The sequence below is a fragment of the Hetaerina americana genome, unplaced genomic scaffold, assembly GCF_022747635.1.
Source record: "Hetaerina americana unplaced genomic scaffold, ioHetAmer1.1.p SCAF_54, whole genome shotgun sequence".
NCBI lineage: Eukaryota > Metazoa > Arthropoda > Insecta > Odonata > Calopterygidae > Hetaerina > Hetaerina americana.
In genome coordinates, this window is record NW_027287139.1 from 2,237,576 (window position 1) to 2,250,056 (window position 12,481).

Consider the following 12,481-nt stretch of genomic DNA (forward strand, 5'->3'; position numbering starts at 1 on the left):
TCTCACATTCAATTTTTACTGGCACTACTGTTTTCTTTATCAATATTCTACACTTACCAGAATTTGACTGATAGACATAACTAATACCTAGACTTGACGACCTTTTTTAAGTAATTGAATATGAAAAAGAGACTTGAAAACCGGGTAAACTTTTTCACTTCTAACAATATCGGTTTTCCTTGGCATTGACTGGAAACATCAAATTTTTAAAGGATCTTAATCTGCTGAATTTTCTGGAACGTTCAAGATGCATTTCAATTTAAAATAAATTCTTAGAGCTGGACTAGAATTTTATTTTTCAGATTTAGGTATAATTTTAAGTGGCATTTGCTGTAGATACTCTATAACGGACAACTGAATAGGAATCAATCCATTTTTTAAGAAAGTTTTGTTCAAGTACTAAATGCCCACGTACAAGCTGCAAGAGTGTAATAAATCAAGAGATAATGAAATGAATCCTACAACTTGAATCCAACTGTGTAGAAATCAAGCCAATTGTTGGCTTGATTTCAACCTGCATGAAAGCATTTTCTTATGCTCCTCAGGGAAGCTTAGTAGAGCCCCGACTGTTCTTTACATTTGCCAAAGTGGTATACGGGAATGAAAACATCGCTTTTCCACCCCAACGGACGAATGTCCCGAAGTCCCGGACGCCGCCCATTGTTATCCACGGCCGCGCACGCCGCCGGCGCCGTCGGAGCGAAGGTGGAGATTAGGGTATGCAGAAGGGGGAAATCAAATGATTTGAGCGCGTGAGGGAATCGTGGCGCCCACTAGCCGGCGAAGTCATTAAATTCCGGAAACCAAACGGAGGGAGACTGCCTCACCCGGGCGTGGTAACGACCGGAGCCTCCGGAACAGAGGCTCCGGCATTGGGGTCGACGAGAGAAAATCGAGGGGGTGCGATAGTGGAGGGGAGCGAGCGGGGCCCTGCGACAATGGAGAGCACGACCCCGTGGCCACGGAAGCGATTGCCCAGGGTATAAACATGAGTGTGCAACAGGGTGGATGAGGCAACGGGGCGCGAACGTTCGAGCCCTGGGAACTGTGGATGGAGGGCAGCAAGCGAGGCAGCCGGCCTCAGCGGATAACTTGGCGGCGTGGTTATTGCAAAAGGCCCCAGATTTGTGGCTACTTAGTAAATTAGAGATCTTTGGCAATCGGTGCAAGGCAGCATCGCAGATAGTGGACAAAGAGTAGGGCCTTGCAGGAAATAGCATTGACCATTACTCGAAGGGAAAGGGAAGAGGGACGCGTCGAAATAAGGACTCTGGCTTATAGAATAGGAGGGACTCCCTAGGCGGAGGAAGATGGATCGGAAATATTGGGAGAGATGAGCTCCAGTTCATGGCATTTGAGGCGGGGGCACTTCTGCTGCGCGGCTCCTCTGCCGGGGGACTGCTTACCTGGTCGAAGAGGCCTGCGTTTCCGGGCGCCTCGTCGATGCCGAGGTAGAGGAAGCCGAAGGCGCCGACGCGGTACTGCATGGATGCGACGGCCACCTCCTCGGCCGCGGCCATCATGTCTGCGTCGTACACGTCGAGCGTGGAAGTGCCGCTCATGTAGCCACCGCCGTAGATCCACACGAGGAGGCTCGCCCTGCGGAGAGGAGGAGGAGAGGATGAAGGGAGGGGTCCTCGGACGGACTCGCGCCCTTTTTACCTGCGGTGGCCAATGCGTACATAAGTCATTATTTTATTTATTTATTTATTTATTTTATTTATTCAGTATAAGTCCGAAAACAGCGCATTCTGGCCTTTACATCGAACTATTAACAACGATAACAATGATCACATTTACAAACACCCAAGCCCTAGGTGGAGGAAAACTCACCCAGGCGGGAATCGAACCCGCGACCCTTGGAATGGCAGACGAGGACGTTACCCCGCCGCCACCGGGGTCGAGTGACGCTCAGCCACGGCATGAATATTAATGGATCGAGAGAACATTCAACCATTAGCAGAAGGAAGCTTTAAGTTGAGGTTATTAGGCCTGGAGTGATTGTTCATTTCGTGGAAAGGCTTCACTGAACACGTCAGTCTGCTTGACAGCGTGTTTTCCAGTTAATTAAGCCGGACAGACGCTATGGTCGCGTTTTTGCAGATGTAATTTTAAGGAAAATTTAGGCGCTACCCGCTGTGTATGATGAACACAATGAAATATCTAGCAGTAGTAGTATTTAGGGGAGGCGACCGACAGCTGAGGTAATTTTCACCATAGGGGTTGGACAGGAAAGAATGAAGGGTGGAGAGAGACCCGGCGTCGGCAATAGCCTACTCTGTACGAAAGGCGCCAAAGGGTCCGTAGCTTAACGTCCCATCCGACGGACGGTGTACTCACTCAAAGTGCCCTCAGTATAGCACCTCAAGTAGGGATCGAGATGCTACTGAAGGATATTCAACACCCGGGCCCTCTGGGTGGGAAGCCAGTACGATAACCACCGCACCATCTCGATCCCCATGAAATATCTTAAACCTAAAATACAGTTATTATCTATTAATTATGCATGTAAGGTAGAGCTAGTATTTCATCATGACCATCAGAAAAGAATGAAAATTCTCTGCGGAAGGTACAAGTTTAGAATTAATTTTAAGAGTAATTAAAAGGAATCAAGGATAGGAGAAAGGGCATTCTTGGAAGGGGGGAGGAGGGAAGAGAATGAAGGGTGACTTGCGAAAGAGAGAACAGCGTGAGTGGCTGAAGGGAGCAATGCACGTGGAATTCACAGGAAACGAAGCAAACAAGAAATGAAACCTTTTTGAGCACGTGTGGAGGAATTAATGTCAATATATATCAACTAAGTTAGTTGAATGTAATCAACTGTCTTAGTTTAATATTTTTAGTTTTATTCGGTATTCCCAATTCTCTGAATTTAATCATGCTCATTCGACAAGAAACGTCTGTTGGTGACCGAGATGTCAACCTGAGCCAAAATGATGGCCTCGTCAATGAAGGAAGGCTGGCCAAAGGGCGTGATTAGAGGGGCGGGGGTGCTCGTGGATGAATTTTCACTGCACATCGATCCATCATTCCGAATGGGGATACGTGTGAACTCCTTGATCTTGGAAGCTGAATGATGACCTACAAATCAAGCTACTCGTGTAAGCTACTGAAGCGTGGAACGTTTGTAAAGCCCAAATTTAGAAGGTGTTCAAGATTTTTTGAACTGTGTAAAAATGCAGTTAATTATTTTAATATGTTGACTTTATTTTTTCCCAGCTTGTTTTCGCAATTTTTACTCAGCAGCCATTTTTTGCTTACTCGCGGAAATAGTCTGCTCAACGGTTTGGGCAAACATCCGACGCCGATATGTCGAACTAAGCTTCAATAGTTGAGTGAACTGTCGGCCTTGACTATCGTTAGGTGACATTTTATAGTAAAAATATGTTTTCCATACCCGAGAATAAATTTACGGACTATGCGTAGACAATACTTAAGAAGTATAATAACGCAGTTTATTTAAATCTGAAGTAAATTTAATATCGGCATATATAATTAACATACCTAAATTTTTTCCCAGTCATATACCTAAATCAATGTACGTAATATTCGCCAAGATCAGTGGAATTGCGTGACTGACTTCTCAATAATTGGAACGTTGAATTTGCGAACAACATTTTGGAGGAATTAAAGCCAAGTGGTTTGGAAATTATATGATTATAATTTTCCTCTCCAATTTTAATCCATCAAAATGAAGTTCCATTGTTTGGTTGCATATAAATTAGCATGTAATCGGCTTGCTGAATTGAATAAAATTTTAAGTTTTAATCTGATATAATGGACCACGGAGTATTCAAGTCCTCACTATAAAACCGTGAAAAATTATATTCACTATAAAATGTCTCTCGCGGTACAAACCCTACTCTAGTCCGCAGAGGAGTAAAGTAGGGTTTGTACCCTATTCTATTTACGATTCTCGAGTGCCTTTATTTTAATAGTAGTGTTGTTAAAGGCGATCATTTTACTAAAAATAATAATTTTGTACTCGCAATTATTTCTTAAAATGTCTGGAAATATTTTATAGCTGGAACTAGGCGTTTGTAATTACACAAATTGGTGTATTCAAAATAAATACTAATAATAATACAGTAATTTTGAAGGCATGATTTTGTTCCCTGTTCGTTTTGTCTTTTTAAGGTTTATTCAAATATAGCTTCCGTTGGTGCATTGCCTCTGTGTCTCTCGTGACCATTGGTTCACGTTCACATCTGCAAGTGACGATGAATAACATTATAGCCTGGGGATGTATACATTATAGTACTGGGGATGAATTGACGCCATAAATGGAAATGCGGTCCAACCATTCTCGCAGTTTTGCATATAAAAAATACCCTTTTATACATATAGCAATTTGTGTATTCAATCAAATCTTTTAATATAAATTGAATCAGTTCAGTTTCAGTCATATATTTTGCTATACCGAGAAGAAATATTGGAATTGATTTCTTTATAAGGGAGACAATGTCAACGTAGACGACCGATGGTTATACGACTGCGACTGACAGTAGATGGGCACCATCTCTGGATGTAGCCCATATTGTTATAAACTCTCTACATCTACCATAACAGTAATCGTAGTGTTAATAAAAATGTATCTGATACATTGGCAGAAAGCACAAGATAAATTTTTAAAGAAGATAAACCAATAAAAAGTAGCGAAGGTTTCGTTGGCGTTATGTAATATGAAGTGGCTTAGTGTGCATTTACATTAGTATTTGTCAAGAGAATACGATTAGTATTCATATTACCCAAGGAATTTTGTACGGCAGGATATGATTTAAGAGCAATCTATTTTTTTATCACACTGAATGACAGAAATTACCGAAAATTATCTTTTATAAAAAACAAATAACTTTTAGTAATGAATAATCAAAAAACTAGAAGTAACTTCAAGTTGTGCACTTTAAAGTAATATTTTACAACAAATTATCACCTACAGAAGCAAGCAATGAAATGACAGTTAAATGGAGTTATATTTTAAGAGTTTAAGTCAAATTGAACAAGAAACTTCACTGTACAAAGAAATCCTGTCGATTGTCCAAATATTTCGTACTTAATTATAAATGAGTCGATTATTAAGTAGTGCGATATTCAGAATCGTACACTATCTCTACCCCATCTCCATGAAATGGCGGAGATTAATTTTGGAGTCACCAGTATAAAATGAATGTATTTCAATTGTTAAATAATGGCGGACATTCTACGAGAGCGATCATTAGAACTAATAAGTTTAGCAATTTCATAGTGGTATTTATACCATCATGTTACCTCAGTATGTATGAGTAAATATAAAAAGTATAATTGATGGTCTAATCATTTTATAAGATTCCTGGCGTAGAAGGTAGATTTAAAATAGTAGTCGTATGCATATTGCTATCTTATCGTATTTCAGCTAATATAATGATATAAATAAGTTCTTATGAGGGTGAATGACCACTTTACCTCGGATATTTTTGTAGAGGGTAACTGTGGCCAAGTGTTTCATCGTGTATTAATTTAACTTGATGGGGCATTTAATCAGTTGCAGGATATGTGATTGTATGTAGAAGTGAATGATGGACCAAGCTGCAATGAAAGAGGATAATCTAGACACAAGAACGGAGACCGCAAGCATTTCAATCCACTGGGGATGGATAAGTAACCTTTCTCGCAATTTTGTATTTAAAAGTTACCCTTTTATTCATAGAGCAATTTATGTCGCCGAGGTATGTGGTTGTTATTCAAAAGTCTTTTACGAAAATACGTGAAGAAATGAACAGCGCCCCTTGACAATTCATCGTCGCATTCGTCAATCGGCTCGTGGCCGCGAATGCCTTTGCTCGTCTGCTGCCCCATTCCTCAGGTCCCACGCAGGGGCCACTCATGCTTGATGGCCGTGCAAACAAGCAAGGTGTGCTCAGGCGGAGCGCGGGCGACTGATGGGGCCTCTTCCCCCCCCCCCCGCCCCCCTTCTCCCTTTCAACGTCGCCGCAATACATTGGCGCGTACGGTGGTCGCATCCCAACCCCCTTGCCACCCCCTTGAAATACCACGTGATAGCGCCATCACCCGGCCACAGGCAGGGCGTCGCAAACAGTTGATTTCTATTCCCGCGGGCGAGCCGCGCGGTCACCTCAGGGCCCGCATTCATTGCTGTTCCGTCTTCTCTGTTTTAATTACACCCGCGGTGATTCGCTTAGGCTCGGTGCTCCTCGGTGTCGATATGAGTTCACCATTGAGAAGGCGTTCGCCCACCTCCGGTGGTGCACGGGGTGGGACGGGCGTGGGAGATGAATACGAAGGGAGGGAATGGCTCATGCATGATGGGAGCGGAGCCGTCGTCCGGTGGACGGAGAAAGTGGAGCATACGAGGGGGGGGTGGAAAGAAAGGGGGGAGGTGTGTGGAGAGAAGAGGGGTGGGGGTGAGGAGCGAGCCCGCCGCTCCTGGTATTTACGATGGAATGTGTGTGTACTCCGCTGCCGCTGTTTTTTGCCTCAAGGCCGGAGCAGCGTGGGGGGAGGGGGTGGCGCGGAGGCGTAATTTGGAGGGGCGTGGTATGCGGGAGGGGGAATGGGGGGGGGGTGCAGGCGAGATGTGACGTCGCGGGATGGGCGGGCGCGTCGGGTGCGGGGCCGCGGTGGCCGGGCCGCCACTATGGCTCTCGTGCAGCTGTGAAGAGATGAGCGGATGGCCCTCCACTCACACCACTCCTCCCCCCTTGGCTTTAAGGAGAGGGTGGGGAGGGAGCGTGGGAAAAGAACTGCTGACTCATATTTCCTGAAACTAATGGACTGTAGGAATGTCCTTGGGCTCAAAACATTACCGAAAGAAAATGTAAACGCTAATTTGTCTCGGAAATTTGATTGTAGTTATTCCTGTTATTTGAAAAGGTTGCGTCATTCAGATTTTTAAATGACTATGCTAATAATTTGACAAATCTTTACGGTGGAAATCAAATATATAAAACTATCGGACGCCTCCAGTCCTCCCCATAGTACGAAAAAAGAGGATTAATTGAGGAAGCCGCTCTCACCTTCAGAAACTGTGAAAATAGAATGATTGGCTGCGTATTAAAGTTTTCGCTGCATTGCACACAAGTCGTATGATGTGCAAGTTGATGACCACGTTTATTCACTCCTAAGTGATTCTCAGGAGTTCTTGGAGGAATAAACGTTTTAACTCGTTACGTTTTGGTGCGGCCATACTATGCGGCTCCTCACGGGACACTGAGTATTCAGGAGCGAGCGATTTTCTTACTCTCGTAAGGAGCTCACCTTCAGCTACTTGAGTGCTACGCACAGATGAATGTGGAAAGGCTTGTGAAGAAGGACTCCCGGGAGATGTCTGCGATGCAGACTCGCGGACTTGGAAGGTGATAGGGATAAAACGTCAATTGACGTTGTTTGATAGAACGTCACCCAATACGCCAACGCAGAACCTTCTTTCAAACCTACCAGGCATACTAAATAAATACGTAAATAGTACCCTGAAGGGATATTGTGAGCGTGAGCAGAAGTGTGCGCGATAGTTATTTTTACTTCAATAATTATCTAAGGATACGGGTTCGAATCCCGTTAAATGTGAATCATTTTTTTACGCTTTGAATTTGTTGAATTATTATTTCGGCATCTGCCGCAGTTCTTTGAATTTATTACTAACGTTAATTTTTTTGTATCGATCTATCCAGAATTTTGCAGAAGAATTTCGGAGGATCAATACGATTGTCTGAGACGAGAAAATAATAAAATCGTATAATACGCTAACTGGTTCGCCTTAAATAAATTAAATGCGGATAATAAAAACATAGCATAGTATACCTGCCTTAAACCTAAAAAAATAAACGCCGACTAATTTCAGGTGTTTTATATCGGAGATATTGTAATTTCAATGAAATTTATTCCGACCATTATACACTTGATACCAAAGAAGACAGTGCTCCGAAAGGTTTTGCATTGCTATTCCTTGCTCTTCTATCCTACCTTCCCCAACCCATCCCGCATTAAACATCTTGGAAAGTTAACTCACCGAAGAATCGATACGTTCATTAAATGCGTTCAGCTCTCTTACCTCGTCCTAATTGCTGAATATTCAGAATTCATTTTCTTTCTCTGGTTTTCCATATTCCGTTTTTCGCGACTGTTGGAAGTAAGAATTATAGGAAGCACCAGACTTTGATGCAGAACGCCGACTGCATTTTTGTATTGAATTGAGAAAGAGACACTTTGTGGAGACAACAGTGATTGGTACGATTGATTTCACTCACGCAGCATCGTAAGATGAGAGATGTATCGTTGAAAAGACAATTAAGTATATCTTCTAATACTGTGGATGTTTCAAACATGTCGATACTTTTGCGCTCTAAATGAAGAACAAGGGCCGACATACTGTAACGTTGCACGAGACAAAGACTGTAAATTACTACCGTTAATAAGTTTCTCCTTCGTGGCTAAATAAAAGATATTTTTCTAATATTTTGTTATTTTTGTTGGAAATCAATCGTAGCGGTTGCGCTCATCAAGACTTTAATTTTATTCATGCATAAACTTAGTTGTATACTTAATTTTCCCGTTAGATCATGTAAACCATACCTTAGCGCTATTCGCTCGATTCTTCGACTTCATACCTTAGAGTAAATTTTCCTGAAATAACATAATTTTGCTCGTTCATTTGAATTTTGCAAATTAAAATGGAGGTTTGCAAGTTGAGCACATAGTAATCTAACGGAAGTCACATAGTGACAAAATACTTGAGGTTTTGCACTATTTAATTTGTCACATTACGGCATCTGGAGAGCAATGCGCTCACGTGCCGTCTACTACATGAAGTTTAAATACGAGTTTCATGTAGAAAATTTAATTTGATTAGCCAAATAGAACAATTCACTACTCTCGCCTAAAAATTATGCTATTCAATTTACTCTCCCAGCGGTGTAAACTGACGAGTTCACGGCAGGGCTCCGGATGGATCCCTTTACGCCAAAAAGACCCATTGGTGCCACCTCGCACTTCACGTATAACTGAGAGAGTCACCAGGACGAACACAATAGCTCACCTATCTCTTCCGTCTCCCCTCCTGAACTTGGCCGGGACCCAAATGTTGAGATAAAGGCAGTCTTCGGATATGTTCGTGTTGGGGTTCCACATCTCCTCACCCTCGAAACCCGGGAAGTACTCGTATCGCTCCTGGTAGCAGCTGTTGGGCAGCTTTGTGGCGTCCCACACGCCATCCCAAGGCTCCGCCGGCTCCGGGCGCCGGAACCGCCGCTCCCCAACGGGCGGCCGGGCGAACGGGATCCCCGTGAACACGTGCACCTCCCTCCCGAGCACCGTCTTAGAGTAGCCCCGCACGAGCCCCGTGGCGGTCTCCACGACCATGTGGTCCAGGGGCCGGGACCTAGGGCCCTCGGCGGCGTCGGGGCGGGGGCCGTCGCCGGGCCAGAGGCCGGCCGCGGGGCCCACCGCCGCGGATGACAACACGGCGGCCAGGATGAAAAGGAGGGGGAGGGGAGGTCGGCGGGGCCCCAGCGGCGACATACGCCGCCGCCGCGACGCTGCCCACGCACCCCCGCCAACGCCGCCCACGCACGGCGACGCCGCCCTAGTAGTGGCCGTCATGTTTGTTTGTGTGCGCGCTCGACCCACACGGAGAGAAGCGCAGGAGGGAGAGAGACGGGGTGGGTGGGCGCTCAGCTCAACCAGTGGTGGCCCTCCTCCCCCTGTGGCCGCACTGCCGCCGACTGACGGACGCCGGTGATTACAACAAGGCGAGCACCCCCGCAACCACCGCCACCAACCCGTCGCGCGACTAGCGGAAGTGGACGTAGTTGGTGGGGACCCGGGCGGCGTGAGTTTCATGGTCGGAGGCCCGGATGCCCTCCTCTCTCTCATCACTCCTCCACTCCCCCCCCCCCTTCACCCCCCTCCCCGCCACCACTTGGCACCTCTCCCCCCTCGCGCGCCCCTCACGCAGCCGCTTTGGAGGAATGGGTTTGCCGCATCCTCCGGCTCCCCTCCGCCCCCCTCTTCACCCGCTTCCCCTCGAGAAGGGGAGCAATCCCGCGCGCGGGGTGCATTCCCCCTCTCCCCCCTCCCCTCCCTCCCTCCTCCCCTCCCTCTCGCAGATTTCTCGGATGCTGGTCGTCCCCCACTCCTCTTTCGAAAGCCGCCGCCTTCCCCCCTCCCATCCCTCCCACCCTCCTATCCCCACCCGCCCTCCTCTCCGCTCCCTTTTACGGCGCACCCCACCCTCCTCTCCCTCCCTCCATCCCTCTCTTCGCCTCGCCACCTGGCCCATTTAAAGCTGTGGCCCTCACTTTTTTTCGCAGTGGCCCTGCGAGCAGAGGCGCCGCCGCCGGCCCTCCCTCCCTCTCCATCCCCTTTCCCCCCTCTCCTTTTCCACCATCAGCCTCTCCCTTCTTCCTCTCTCCCACTTCTTTCTTCCCTTATGCTATTCCCCTTCCGTCTACCCTCCACCCTCTCCCTCCCTCTCCTCCCGACGTCCATCCGGCCCGCGCTCCACGACCGCCGATATTACTCTGCGGGACACTGCCCTCCCGCCCTCTCCGCCCCTCCCCCTCCAACCCCTATCCCTAGGTCGGGGGTGGAGGGATGGCCTCCGAGGAGGCGGCGTGGTCGGAGGGGCGCCGACGATCATTCGTTAGCGCGAGGGCTGTCGGTGGGATGGATGGCACGGAGTCGTTCGGAAAGGGTTCCTTCGCCGAGGCGGGGGTCGGCACCCCCGCCTCGCGCACGGGTCGGACACCCGCAGCCACCCGGCCTGCAACCGACCCCCCTCTCATCCTTTCCCCCTTCGGTCGTTAAGGAGGTGAAATGGCGCACCGCTCGGATGCCTTAAGACGCGAGCCATGCAGTGGCGCGGGAGCCATGAAACTCCCATTGAGACATAATTTATTAAAAAGGGTTTTTGGCGGAGGAAGACTCTGTGCGGGGACGTGGAGGGGTCTGCTCGCGCGAGGGAGGTCGCCGGACGGGGAAGGTGGTACCGAAGGAGGTGATTGGGAATATTTTATCAGTCAGCCCTGGTTTTGATCATTTCAAGGCTTGGCTACTACTAATGCTGTCTTCATGAACTCTTTTCAAAATTTTTACGTATTGTGTCTCACTTTGAAATTCTGCAATCCAAATATTTCGTTCTTTGGCACACCGTCCTTAAAGTTGCGAGGCATTCCGTCCGGGAAGCAACAAGGAAAAGAAAGGGAGGTTTATTCACCGCATTTCACCTTATGGAAAATCAATAAATAATATGACAGAGAATGAAACTGAAAAAGTTGGAGAGAATCTTTCACGGTTTGCAGAGATAATTTACTTCTTGTGGGCACTGCGATTTTTTTACGTAATATCTTTTTTTTGAGAAATAAATGACATAATCTTTGAATGTTATTATATCTGAGCCTTCTTAATGTCTGTAGCAATGAGATCTTTGTTGCTAGATATTAGAAAATGATGTGTGGAAGACAAATGACATATAAAGTTAAAGATAAATCACATATAAATTGGAGATTATCCTTTAGGCGAAAAGTAGTGAAATGGTGCATTTGTTGCCTCACGCTGTCTCTCCCTTTCTCCAGTTTTTTCAGAAAACTGTAGCCCCTTATGCGGTAGAATATTGGAGTAGCTACTATCAAAACTCGTTAACTTTCTTGCTATCTTTAAATTGGTCCCGTCTAGGAATCCAAACCTGATTTACCAAAAATGAAGCAGGGATCTACCATCGGAATGTGTCAGTCAGGTTATTAAAATTTAACAGGGGACCATGGAAAAGTATTTTTGTCCCGGTAACATGCATAAGATATTGGAGTTTGAAAAAATGTAGTGAAACAACAAATACACCAAGCCTACGAGAATGCTAGAATGAATTATTTATCATATTGCTTTACTGTGAATATTTTTTTGAACTTAGGACTTCCAGGGTAGATAATCTATTTGACAATCAATCTAGTGAGGTTTAATAAAACCTCTTCAGTTTGTTCAAATAGAATTCATGCGTAATAGGGAATTTAAATGTTCTTTCCCACTGATGTTTGGCCGATAGTGATTGCCAAGTTGGCCGCTATCACTGCTTCGGAAGGCGAAGTAGGTGCTCGAAGGGCTTGGGAGGGAGGTGTGAAGGGGAGGTATGCCAAATGACGAAAGTGCTCTTCAATTTTTTGTTCACTCCTTGCGGTTTTGCCGCAAGCGCTCCCTCCCTCCCCTCCTCCCCCAGGAAGCGCCCCTCACCCTCTCCGCCCTTCCGCTCCTCCATTTCCTCTTTATTCGCTCCGCTTCTTCACGAAAACTTTTCCCCTTTAATCTTTATTTTTCTTCTTCCTTTGTTCTCCGTCCTACGAAGTGTGCATCCCCGCCCCACGGGATAGCCGTCCCTTCACCGCCGTCTCCCCTCCCCCCCCAGCTCCCACCTGTACCCCCTCGCGCCCCCCTACGCCGCCACCCTCCCTCACGATGCCGACGGCGTGCCCTCCACGCATGCGCCCCACCTGCAACT

The 12,481-nt window shown here is 46.5% G+C and overlaps 1 protein-coding gene across 1 annotated transcript in view; it reads right to left on the reverse strand.

Annotated features, from left to right (window-relative positions):
* The window catches only part of LOC139694740 (acetylcholinesterase-like), a 190,207-nt gene extending 180,386 nt beyond the window's left edge, over positions 1-9,821 (reverse strand). The window contains exons 1-2 of the mRNA XM_071593242.1: positions 9,032-9,821; positions 1,407-1,599 (exon numbers count right to left, since the gene is read on the reverse strand). Of these exons, the coding sequence (XP_071449343.1) occupies positions 1,407-1,599; positions 9,032-9,594 (756 nt within the window). The 5' untranslated portion in view covers positions 9,595-9,821. The remainder of the gene's footprint in view (positions 1-1,406; positions 1,600-9,031) is intronic.
* Between the last annotated feature and the right edge of the window lie 2,660 nt (positions 9,822-12,481).